Source organism: Belonocnema kinseyi, chromosome 2 (genome assembly GCF_010883055.1).
Source record: "Belonocnema kinseyi isolate 2016_QV_RU_SX_M_011 chromosome 2, B_treatae_v1, whole genome shotgun sequence".
NCBI lineage: Eukaryota > Metazoa > Arthropoda > Insecta > Hymenoptera > Cynipidae > Belonocnema > Belonocnema kinseyi.
Window position 1 is genome coordinate 87,260,259 of NC_046658.1, and position 13,921 is coordinate 87,274,179.

The window sequence follows — 13,921 nt, forward strand, 5'->3', positions numbered from 1 at the left end:
TCGAGTCAGTCATACTCAAACAATCAACGTCCGCGGAACGGCGTCAGTTCCTCAATTCGTGATCGCGGTTGTGTTATCAACTGCTCGCGTTTTCCTCCTCCAGGAAAAGACGCAAAAGAGCAGTGACAACCCCGCGGGTCGCGAGTTGCCAGCTGATTAAAACTTAGACAGTTACTGAAATGCCGTTCATCTCCAAAGACTGGCGTAGTCCGGGCGAAGAATGGGTCAAGACTGTTGAAGGCTGGGAAAAAAAGAAAATTCTCGAGTGCGCCAACAACAAAACTCTCTCGCTTCTGCTTCGGTGAGTACAATCAAAACTGTCAACAAAAAGCAGTAAAGCACCAGGAGTCAGGACTCTACCATTCTGTCCATTATGAATTTCCGGCGCCATTCTTTGTTTTGAAAATGGCAGCGTTCTGTCAAAAGATTCTGTACATCGTCAGACAGCTGTTCGGGCGAATCCATTCGCTTCTTTGTTTACATTTTGATATTCCGGATACATATTCTGCCAGTTGAGCGGAAAAAGTAATTTTTAGGTTATAAACTTTCGGGAAAAGTGAAAATATTCCGAGTTTGTGGCTGTCGTCTTTGTTTGGAAGTTTATTTCTGTTCGAAAGTGCGCAGAAAAAATGGAAAAGGCGTTTTTTTATTTTTATTAAGAAGTTACTTGGAGTAAGAAACCTCTTCGTTTTGACATCATTTTTTTGTTTTTAGTAAAATATTAGGAAAATGTGAAAAAGATCTCTAATTATCGATATTGAAAAAATCCTCGTTATTTTCGGACAGAATTTACAATATTACAGTTTGCACGATGGAGATCTGCGAGAATTTCAGATTCCTCGACCAAATCCGTGAGTCAGTCAGTTGATACTCGCGGATTTTGAAAATCGCCAAGGATTTTTTACGAGTAGATCTTGTTCGAAAATAACACGATAATCTCGACGATGATTTTTTTACTAGGACTAAATCTTAAAAAGTGCAGAATTTTTAGCCCTGAAGATTTTAGAAATTTCGGTTGACTAATTAAATTTTAAAAAATTCTTAATGAAAGTGCTCCGCAAAAGGGGCCATTCAAAACCTATATGTGCCCCTATTTTAAACACTTTACATCCCTCTCCTTTTTCATAACAAATCTTGTAATTAAAAATATTTTTCTATGATTTAATTTGATAAAGGACTGAAATAAAACACAAAACATACGAACATAAGAATTGAACAAACTGTACAGCCCAAAATGCTCTTAAAACAAGGCAAATAGGGTGGGTTTTTTTCACAAAAAGAAAGGGAAATAAATTTATAGCTACATAGAATTTTCTATCTATAAAATATGAATTATCATCAGAACGGTTGGACTTATAACCACATATAAATTAATTTTCAACCAATTAATTGAATATTAAAAAAATATAATTATCAACCAAATAGTTGACATTTCTACCGAAAGGGACGTTTTTTCAACAAAATAATTGTATTTTTAACCAAGTAGTTGAATTTTTAACCAGCAAAGATACATTTTCAATCAAATGTTTGAATCATCAAACAAAAATATTAAACTTTAATCAACATTGAATTTTCAACCTACAAAGATGAATTTAAAAAAAAACAGTAATGATTAACCAGTTGAGCTTTCAAGCGTAAGGAATGAATTTTAAACAAAATAGTTGAATTTTAAAGCAAAATAGGACAGTTGAACTTTTAAAAAAATGACTAACAAAATAGTTTAATTTTTAATCAAATAATTAAATTTTCAACAAAATAATTGAATTTTTAACCACATAGTGGAAGTTCCAACCTACTAAGATGAATTTTTAATAAAACGGTTGCATTTTCAACAACAAAATTAATCTTTCTAAAAACATGCAGTGTTCTGAAGACGTTTTTAGGACGTATTTGGAACATTGGCTGTTTTTCGGCCTGACTTAAAACGTTTTTTGAACGTTCTAAACGTCTTTTAACCCTGACGTCCTAAAAACGTCTTTAAGATGTTTTAAAAACGTTTCTAAATTTAAGACCCGCTGGGTAATCAGATGCATTACCAATAAAAATAGTTAAACTTTCAAACAAATGAGACGCTTTTTCAACAAAGCAGTTGAATTTTCGATGTTGAAAAGAAGTGGAATTTTTAACAAAGTAATTATGTCTTCAATCAAGGCAGGTTAATTTTTAACTAGTTTCATTTTTCGGACAAGAAAGATAACATTTTTACCAAAAGAGATTAATTTTTTAATCGAAAAGACGACTTTTCAACAAATAAGCAGAATTTTCAACTAGAACAAATTTTGTAGCCAAGAGACAAAGAAAAATTCAACTAAATTGTTGAATTTTCAAACAAAAAATACGAATGTTCAGAAAAAAGGTAATTTTCAACCAAATAGTTGAATTTTTAAATAAAGACGATTTATTTTTAATTAAAAATAGAAAAGTTAAATTTGCAGTTAAAAAAATTGAATTCCAACCCATAAAAACACGAATTTTCAACTAAAGAGATGGATCGTCAACTAATAAAATGTGTTTTGAACAAATTAGTTCAACTTTGAACCAAATAGTTAAATTTTCAATCAAGTATATTAATTTTTTGTAAAAAATAGTGAATTTACAATAAAGGACATACATTTTTTTATAAAAGTGTTGAATGTTTAACCGAAAAAAAATAATTTTCTACCAATAATGGATATTTAAATTTTTAATTAAAAAAATTCATTTTCTTTCAGAAAGAACGAACTTTCAACAAAATAGTTCAATCTTCAACCAATGAGATGTGTTTAACGAAGTATTTCAGCTTTCAGCTGAGAATTTAAAGTTTCAACCAAAAAGAGTGAATAATTCTCAATGAAAAATATAATAGTTAAAGTTTTAACCAAAACGATCAATTTTTAGTTTAAAAAATTAAATTTGAAGAAACGAAAATTAATTTTAACAGAATAATTAAATCTTTGACTAGATAATAGAAAAAAAAGAGAAGTTCTGAATAAGGGACAAAGAGGGGTATTGGGGAAAGAGTCTAAAGTCTATTTAGATGATTTACTTGTAAAATAAGATCAATAATGTTAATCTTGTCACGCTTATCTGAGTTTTTGAATGACCAATAAAAATTGGACAATTAGAATTATTTAATAGAATTAATTTCCAATTCAAAGCAGTTAAAACGGCAAGGTCAAAATTGTTAAATTACAAATTGAAAGTTTTATTAATATTTAGTAACATTGAAATTGTTTAAAATTATGCAATTTAAATTATAATCCTTAGACAATTGGTAATGGGGGTAAAATTTCACAATTTAATAATTCGAAATTGCTCGTGAAATGGAAGGGTTGAAAGAAGTATTAAAAATTCAATTATTTTAAATTGGATTTAGAAATAGAACAATTCATTGGTAATCCAAGAATTAATGAAAGAAAAAAATGGAAAGCAATAACTTTACTTGGAAACCTTTTTCGTTATTGTTAGAGTTCTCAAACTAGAAATTACTGCAGTCATAAAGTGCCTGATGTTGACAGGAAGTTTCTTTTCAGTAAATGTACGAGAAAAGTCGTCAGGGACTTTGGGACTTTTTTTGGTGGATAAATAATGTAGATTTTGAAATCAAGATTGACAGAAATGACGTGTAATTAACGTGTGAGTAAATTTTATTGTGTTTTGCGTTGCATAAACGCGATTCTCTAATCCGACGGGATATACTTCTTTGTTTGAAAGATTCTTGATTACGCAGTCGCACGCTTGGCAACAGCTGTATATTGTAAACACAAAGTACAGACTCAGGAGTCTCGCTTTTGCGCAATCATGTAACTACGATCGTTATTTGGAAGATTTTCAAGTAATAATCAGATGATTTATTTTTTTAGAGGAAACTTAGCACATTTGAAATATTTTAAATTTTATTTCAAGTAAAGGGTTATTTTTGCAGTTGTTAATTTACAATTTGAATTAAGGTGGCCAGACCTCCTGATTTATCAGGACATGTCCGGATTTTGTATTGCTGCCCTGATTTGTTGTGATATTTCATGATTGATAACGAAAATTCACGATTTTTATTGTGCGGATCTAAAGTTTGTTCACAATATTTCAGAGGGTGCAGCCGTATTGGGACTGTCCAATTAAATTTAAAAAACTTAACACGAGTGGAATTTTATTTAAATAATTAAGACATTCTACAGATTCTACTCAATTATTTTAAAATAAACATGTTGGAACCGACAAAGTTATTTGCATATTTTTTAAACTTAGGTAACCAACATACAATTTTATTACTTTGTTAAAAATTTAACAATTTTATTAAAAAAGAAAAAGTCTACTTTTTTCGTTGAGAGTTTAACTGTTTTATATAAAACTCGTCTTTTCTGCAGAAAATTCGTTCTTTCGGCATGAGTATTCCACATTTTGGGTATTTTTTTCTCTATTGACTGCAAAATTTTTCTTGTTGAAAACTCAATTTTTGGTTCAAAAATTTATCGGTTGCAGAAATTTAATCTTTTTTGGCTAAACATCCAACTGATTGGTTGAAAACTAATCCTTTTTGATCTAGGATTTTCAACTATTTAAAAAAATTTGTTTTCTTTGATTAAATTCGACTTTTTTGGTTGAAATATTAACTATTACATTTTTGTTGATGCTTCAACATATAAATTCACAAAGCTTTGTTTTGGTTCATAATTTAAATATTTTTTTGAAAGCTAGTTTTTCATTGGTTCAAAATTAATATTTTAACTACAATTGTGATTATTCCATTTTTGATCAAAAATTCATATTTTTTGTCAAAAATTCAACCATTTGTTTGAAAATGCATTTTTCGTACTGAAAATTCATATCTTTTGTTAAAAATTTAACTATTTTGTTGAAAATTCGTCTTTTGTGGTAAAATAATTATTTTCAAAATTTTTTTCTTTCGTTAAAAATGAACTATTTTGTTGAAAATTTGTGGTTTTTTTCTAAAAACTTAATAAAAAATATTAATCTTTTGATTTAAACATTTATCTTTGTTGTTTGAACATTAATTTCTTTGGACGAAACTTAACTTGAAAGAAAAATTTATAACGGGCAGAGAAAATGAAAAATTGAGCAGGAATGTTGGGTAATTTTGAAATTGGTCATTCTCATCTGAGTTGCATCGTGTAGTGTTTCTAAATTTTGTATTTTCGTGCACAAATTACGTTTTGCATGATTTTATTAGATTCATTTAAATATAAGTCTTTGTGGTGGTTTTTTTTTAAATACCTCTGATTTCCCCTCTTTTATAGAAACTTTTCTCGTTTTATCACTTTAATGCAAAATGAATTAATAGAACCCAATAAGAAAATCCAACTATTTTTTATCGAAAGTTGATTCATTTAAAAGTGTGCTATTTTAGTCTTAGTTGAAAATTCATCTCTTCGGTTAAAAATTAAATTTTTTAATTAAAATTATCATTATTTTGTGGGAAATTCGACAATTTTGTTGAAAAGTCATCCTTTCTTGTTTTAGATTAAACTACTTTGTTGAAAATATGCCTTCTTGTTCGAAAATTCCACATTTTTGTTGAATTTTTTTCTTTCTTGACCGGAAAGTATTTTTTACTTTCAAATTTGTCTTATTGGTTTAAAAATTTACCTCTTTTGGTTAAAAATGCAATTCTTTTGTTGAAAATGAATCTGTTTTGGTTTAGATTGCATTGCTCTTAGTTGAATATTCTACAACTTAGTGAATGTTTTTCTAGTGGAAAGTTAATTGTATTAACTAAATTAAACATTGATATTTATTAGTTAAAAATTAAGTTTTTTAATGAAAATTTAACTATTTCATTATTGGTTGTAAATTGATATTTTTTAGTTAAATATTCAACAATTTTATAGAAAATGTATATTTTGTTGTAACCTGTTGCATCTATTTGCGGAAAAGAAATCGAATAGTATGAAAATCTAACTGCTGGATTGAACGTTGTGTTGCATCATTAGAAATTCATTTTATTAGTTGACGATTCACCTCTTTAGTTGAAAATTTATAACTATTTTGTTAAAAATTAGTTTTTTTCCCTGTTGAAGATCAATTTTTTGAACTGCAATATGAACTATTTCATTTTTGAATGCTTGATCATTTTTAGTTTCAAATTGGACTATTTTGTTCGAAATGAAATTTTTCGTTGAAAATTCAACTGTTTTGTAGAAAATTCGACTGTTTTATTGTAAGTTAGTTTATTGTGGTAGAAAATTCAACAATTTGTTTGACATTTTTTTCCTTTTGAATGAAAAATAATTCTTGGTTAACAATTCTCGCCTCTTCGTAGAATATTATTATTTTTTAGTTAAAAATGTGTTGGTTATGGATTCAACTTTTTCGTAAAAAATTTGTCTTTAATTTAAAATAAGAATCTTTTGTTAGTTGAAGTATCCACTATTCTATTTTTTGTTGAAAATTAATATTTTTTGTTTGACAATTCAACTACTTGGTTAAAAGTTGAAATCAATTTTTTTAATGAATTTTTTAATTTAAATATTTTATTGAAAATTCGTCCCTTTTGGTTAATTATTATGTTTTTAAATATTTAATTATTTTGTGAGAAGTTCTCTTTTTTTTAATTCAACTGTTTTGTTGATAATTCTTATATGCATTCATTTTATATAACAGAATTGATTGATTCTTAAATGTAAATCTATAATGTGTAGTTTAAAATAAACTTTTTAATGCCTGGCGAATAAGCCCTGAATTAAAGTGAAGTACATAATCGACTTACCACTTTTACCACATAGCTAAGTTAACGAAATACGATTAACGATTTCCCCACGGAAATCGTGGTGATTATACACTTTCGGAAAGTTTCATTCCATGCTCATTACTTGTAGTTATGTTTTTAATTAATTAACTCAATGTATGTGTATTAAATCACTTTTTATCACTCTTTCTGGAAAATTTACAGCATCGCGCATGAATCGAGATCAAAGTCTGTAAATTAGACAGTGAAGTCATAAAACCATAACGTGCCCATTTTTGAAATAAAAATATTTTATTGCTATCACGCTTTCTTGCACTCTGTGAATGCGAAACTAAGGAGTTAAGAACCTATAAAAATTTTCGAGGGATATTTATTTATATCTCGTTTGCTCTAAATTTGATGTTATTTATAGCATAATTTCTGTTGAAAACGATAATACATTAGAAATCTATGCAACTTTAAACTGGAATTTAAAGTAACAAAAGTCATCCTTGCAAAAAGCAGAATAGTAATCTGAATTTAGTAAAGATTTATGGACTTCACACAGATTTTTCCCTTTTTTTCCCCTGTTTTAAAGAAAGTTCTCCTTTTTCTCGCCTTTTCGCTTAGATGCGAACTGAACGAAAAGAAGCCAATACAAAAATCAAACGTTTTCTCATTTAAAGTTAATTCATTTTAATTGAAAATTCTACTATCGTATTTTTGTTTAAGAATTGAAGGGTTGCGTCAAAAGCATTTGTTCGAAATCTCATTTTTGATATCGTGATTAAAAGATTGATAATAAAAAACAAGATAACTGTTTCTCTGTACATGTCTCCCATATTCATTTTTTTTAATGGCCTAACCTCTTAACTTTTTTCTCTGAAAAAGTCCATAGATAAAATTTTTTATCACTTTTTTTAGCACTAAAGTACCAATCAAATTCCAACCTAAAATCTTTCTTCTTCATTTTCTAAAAAAAACTACTTTTATAAGATTTTTTTTTAACTTAACTTTTTTCCTTGCGATCAGAAACGATATTTCTTAAAATTATGATCGTTTGTTTATAAAGAAACATATAACTTTCTCCTTTTTATATAGGCCATTCTGCGAAAAATCGCCTGGTACAGTGCGATACCGTCACATTAAATCTTTATTTTGCCAAAACATATTAATTTGTTGGGGAAGAATTTTATATTCTATTCAGCATTCACATATCTCAGGAGCAATTTTTTATTATTTCAAGAAATGCGAAAATTGTAAACTTTTTTTTATCTTTAAATGATGATTTCGAATTTACAGAATGTTCTTTCGCTGGCCTGAAAAATTGCGGTTTTGTTGATTATCTAGTTCTGTGCTTTTTGGTTAAAAATTCATCCTTTTTGGTTGAAAATTCAACTGTTTTGTTGAAAATTCGGCTTTGTTGGTTTGAAAATTTCATAATTTGATTGAGTTTTTTTTTCTTGACTGGAAAATCTTTCTTACATACAAAATTTGTCTTTTGGATTAGAAATTCATCTATTTTGTTGAAAATCTGTCTTTTTTGGTTGAATTCAACTGATTTTAATTTCAATTAAAAATTTTGTTGGGTTGAAATATTAACTATTACATTTTTTGCTTAGAATTAATCTTTTTTGTTTAAAATTGTACTGCATACTTTGTTAAAAATTAATTTTTTAGACTGAAAATTGATCTTATCCCATTTTTGTTGATAGTTGATATTTTTTAGTTAAAATTCAGATATTTAGTTGAAAATTAAAGTATTCAGTTGAAAGTGCATTATTTTTAAAATTTATTCTGTTTTTTATTAAAAGTATAAATATGTTTAATTTGAGGTATGAAATATGTAATTTTTCGTTGAAAATGTATCTTTATTGAATGAAAGTTGAACTAATTGGTTGAATGTCGAAATGGTGCATTTTTTTGGTATACAATAACTTTTTTAATTAATAATTTAACTATTCCATTTTTGTTGAAAATTGATATTTTTAGTTAAAAATTTCACTATTTGGTTTAAAATGCATGTATTTTGTTGCAATTTCGTTTTCTCTGATATTGATTGATCTGTTTTGGTTAAGAATTCAACTATTTGGTTTAAAAAATCATATTTTTTAAATAAACTCAACTGTTTTTGTTTAAAAATAAAAAATACATTTTTGGTTAACATATCCATTATTTGTTACAGTACTCATTAAGAATTCATCTTCTTTTGTTAAATTCGACTGTTTTTTATTTTCAGTGAAGATTTTTTTGGTTGGAATGTTAACTATTATATTTTTCGTTATGAACACTGTAAAAAAAATCTATTGAATTTTACATTTCTGGTGGATTTAAATAAAAGGACCCTAGTGTATCGGAGGAACTTTACGAATCTGTTGTGATATTCCAATTCGGTTGATAATTTTACACGTGAAAATCTAAAATTCATTATGTGAAAGAATGGTTGATGTTTAATTCCTTTTTTTTTAAAAAAGTTTGTCATTTTAGCTTGAAGACTGAACTCTTTCGTTTCAAATTCATCTCTTCTGGTAGAAAGTTGATCTTTTTTTGTTGAAAATTTCCCTATTTTTGTGCAAATTTTTCCTATTTCCCCTGTTTTGAGAGCATTTTAGGATGTGAAGTCTGGTATTAAGAAATATTGTTGAATGAAAGGATGCTATCAATCTTTAAAATTTAGATAGAATAATCATTCTATTTGAGCCAGTTTGGACAATATAGGTATAAAATAGGAGATCAAAGGCTTCTTTAAAAAAGTAAATATAGTTTTTTATTCTCGGGAATTTTTGGAACGTGCGGGACATTTGAAATCCTTGAGCGAACACGGTGATCGAAGAATTGGTGCAGAGAACGATAGGTAGGTCATGACCTACTTTTATAACACAGGTTAAAGCTATATGTCCCGAGATTGTCCTTCCAAGTTGCACCCTTATGGAAAATGATGCGAAAATTCCTTGAACTCTTTACACTCTAATGGAATATCTTTTTATTAACTGAACATTTTTCTTAATAATGAAACTCGAGATAAAATTATTTAAAATAATTATAAAAAAGTTGACAAAAAATGGTCGATTTTAGATGGTTTATATTTTTAAATCGTCCATTAAAATGTTTTTAATTTTAGGAAATTTACTTTTCAATTTTTTGAAATATTATTAGGACCTTGAGTATATTTACAATGTACACATTTTTATCTTATGTTCAAAAAAATTGTAATTGAAAAATATGTACTTAAAATGGATGACTTCAAGAGTGAGTAATTCAAATAATGTTTTTAAATTAAGTGTTCTAAATTAAGTTAATTCAAATTGAAAGTGTTTAAAATACTCAGTTTTTAATTGTTTGTAAATGAATGATTCCACATAAAAATTGTTATAATTTCAAAGTAGTGGTGTTTAATATAAAACGTTCAATTAAGTCATACCCTTCCAATGTCCCAAAAAAGGTGCGCAATAAAAATGTGAATTTTTCAATTTTGCAAACGTTATTAAATTTTCTTTATTGTTAAGAAATGTTTGAAGGTTCAGCTAGGCCGTTGTAGGTCTGAAAATGAATTTTCTTAGTTTTAGACGTTTGAAATTTTTTAATTAATAGGGACAGCTGGATTTCTGCATAATAAATTTAAAATATTGATGTCGGGTGAAAGAAAAATCTTCAATTTCAGAAATATACCAAAAAAATTAACATTTTTTATAGTTTAAAAATTCCTTTAGTACTTTAAAATGTATCTTTAGCTGTAATTTACTAGAAAAGGCAGTCAGCTTTTATCACTGATTTAAATGAAAATCACTTTAGTGATATTTGAATTATTTTGAATTCACTCTGCATTTTTTGCAATGTTCTTGAAATCCACTGCGTTTAATGAATCTTTTTGGATATTAAATTTTTTTAATTCCACTCTGTAAGTTTTTAATTTTAGCTAGATTTCTTGTACATTTTGTATTTACTTAAATTATTTAAAATTCTCCCTGAATTCTTTTAAATTCGCTTTGGATTCGTATATATTTAATTGAACTCTCTTTAATTCCCTTGAATCGCTCTAGTTTAACCCGAAAGTTTGTAATTGTTCACGTTTTATTAACTTTTTAAAATGATTTAGGTTTACGTGAATTCTTCAAAAATCCAATTGTATGAATTTCATTGAATTCTCCTCATTTTATTTTATTAATTGGTTCCTTTTTATTTGTACTTTTTTCAATTCACTTAACTTTTGCTGAATTTGTCCTAAATTCTGTTCACTCTTTGTTTACTAAATTTAATTAAAAGTTTTTGAATTTTTAAATTGCGTTCAAATCACTCAAAATCTTATGAATTTGGAGGACATTTTGCTGAAATCAATGTAATTTGTTGGATTTTTTCAATTTTATTTTAATTTTCTCGAATTCTTTTTAATTCACTCTGAATTCTTATTCATTTATCCTGAATTCGTGTACATTCAGATAGCATTTTTATAAATTTTATCGGATTCTTTTAAATTCAAAAGATCATTAGTTACATTACTTAAGCATATTAGTCACAAAATACATTTAAAAGTACTATAGGAATCTTTAAACTATAAAAAAGTGTCTATTTGTTTATTTCGGAAATCATTTTTTTGTCTTGTATAAATATTTTTAATTTATTAATTACGGGAAATATTCTGTTTATAATTGTATAAGAAAGTATGTGCATATTATTCCAAGAAAAAAATTTTTTACGAGCCATTTTAAACAATAATATCTTCAAACAAATTTTGTTTGTTTAATGAAATTCCGGACATGTTCCATAATAAATAAGAAATGGTTTTTAGGGTTAGTACACTTTTCTAATCTTTAATTAGTATTTTTCAAAATTGGGAAACTAATCAATTTTATTTTCAGGCATAATACGGCCTAGCGGGACCTGTAATTTTTGTTAAGGAAAGAAAATCTGCGGCTGTTTATTTTCAAACAATTACAAATTGTGTATTTTAGTCATGAATTTAAAACAATTTCAATTAGAGTACTTCATTTTAAACAATTCATTTAAATGTATCATTCTTTAAGCCAAAGATTTAAAGTATTTTTCCATTTTAAATTTTTATTTCTTTAAAACTAAAGTGTTTAAGTAATTAAATATTATATTTACATTTTGAAAATCCCGCAATAAATATTAAAAACTATTCTCGTTATTTTATGAGCTTGGGAAAAACAATTTAAGGCTTTCTTGATTTATAATGACGAATATTTTTATATAAATATCTTTCAGAAAAGGTAAAACTCTCTACCTTGACACAAGACTCCCTATCGTCTGTGATCGAAACCTTCGACCACATTATTGCAGCTTAATCATCAGATCGTGCTTATGACTTTTCCTCGACTAGAGTTTTAATGAGATGCGTTTTGTCCACAAAGACTTAAACTTTAAAGGGTTAAAATACTTTTAAAATGTAAAATTTTCCCCCAACCGGAAGTTCAACAACAGCGGATAATTCACTAGTCATTGTCGTACTTCGTCGCTATGCTGAATATTTAATGAACATTAAGTCCAATAACAATATATGAATTCGTGTGACTCATTGGATAAGAATCACATTTTGTAGGAAAGAAAAAAGCCGAACGAAAACGACTGAATTTAAAATATAAGCGGCTGATAAAAAAATTCATCTTTTCCGTTTCAAAACCTCCCCCCCCCCCCCCCTAAGAATTCCGCTTTTTACCCTATTTTTAAGAAACTTCCCTCTTTTCTCATTTTTTTGTGCTTAAATACGAACTGTATTAATAGAACGCAATAAGAAAATAATTGAAAGTCTTCTGTTATATTTTGGGTTGAGAATTTCGATGAAAAATTAACTTTTTTGTTGAAAATTCATCTTGTATAACGAATTTATCTGTTTTTTATTTAAAATTCAAATAATTAGTTGAAAATTCAACAACTTTTTTAAAGAGTCCTTTTTTTTATTGGACATCCATCTCTTAATTGGAAATTTATACATTTTGTTTAAAATTCGTTGTTTTTTGATGTCTCAACTGTTTTTCATTTAAAATTCGACTATGGTTAAAAATAACTACTATAACTAATAAAATAACTTTGTTTTCATCTAACTTTAATTTAATTTAATAAAAGTAGAATAAAATTATACAATTTAAGAAATATTATTACCTTCATTTAGTAATTTTGTAAATAAATTTCTATATCCACACATTGACATCAATTCGTAATACTATTTTTATTATTCTTGCACTATAGTTTAACCTGATCGATAAAGTAATCAAGTCACAGAGTAGGTTATTCATACGAAGAAGCATAATCGAATTGATTCCCTCAGGACTAGTCAGGGTAGCCATAGGTCAGGGAAAACCTGAAAATCACGGAAAAGTCATGGTAATTCAAATAAAATAAATATGAAATTTTTCTTTTAATTTGAAATCATTTTAATTTGTTTGTAAAAGATTGAAAAATGAATTACTTGGTTGAAGGTGGTGAAGTGGCGATCTTTGGTTCAAAATTAATTTTTTAACTGACAATTTAATTATTTCAGGTAAGGATTGATAATTTTATTTAAATGTTTACGTGTTTGGTTGAAAGTTGAACTATTTTGTTGAAAATTTATTTTTTTTTAATTATCAATTCAACTACTTGGCTAAAAGTTGAACTACTTTATTAAAACTTGGTGTTTTTGGTTTAAAGTTAATTGTCTAAAGTGAAACTGTAACTTTTCTATTTGTGGTTAAAAATGGACCATTTTTAGTAGAAAATTCATCTTTTATAGTTAAAAATTGGTCTTTTTTGCTTCTTCAAAAGATATTTCAAAGGTTTAGAAGTTTTGAAAAGATTCAAAAATAATTAAAGTGCTTAGAAGACTTAACAAAATTTGAAACAAAATGTAGATTTTTAAAGATTTCGAAAAATAAGCTTTTTAAGAATTTGGAAACATTTCAAGCGAATAAAAAAAATGTCTTAATATTTCTGGAAAAAATTTTAATGATTTTTTTATTTTCAAAGTAAATTGAAAAATATTTCAAAATGTTTCAAATGATTTCCTACAATTCCTAAGAACAGTGTGGAAGGTTTTAAAGAAAAATTATTCAGTTTGGAATGCGTTGCTCGAAATTATTGTGAATTCTTGACTGCTCGTTATTTAAAATGGTAAAAAGTCCAATTTTCAAAAAGTTGAATATTTTAAACTTAAATTTATTTAATTTAGAGTACGAGGGTGGATTGATAAGTTTCCGGCCTGACCAAGAAAAACAACGTTTTTAAGATTTTTTTTTTTTTATTTCTCAACATAATCTCCTCCAAGGC

The 13,921-nt window shown here is 26.9% G+C and overlaps 1 protein-coding gene across 1 annotated transcript in view; it reads left to right on the forward strand.

Annotated features, from left to right (window-relative positions):
- Window positions 1-13,921, forward strand: part of LOC117168117 (F-box only protein 32) — a 42,384-nt gene continuing 28,463 nt past the window's right edge. Inside the window, exon 1 of the mRNA XM_033353513.1 lies at window positions 1-301. Within this exon, the coding sequence (XP_033209404.1) occupies window positions 180-301 (122 nt within the window). The 5' untranslated portion in view covers window positions 1-179. The remainder of the gene's footprint in view (window positions 302-13,921) is intronic.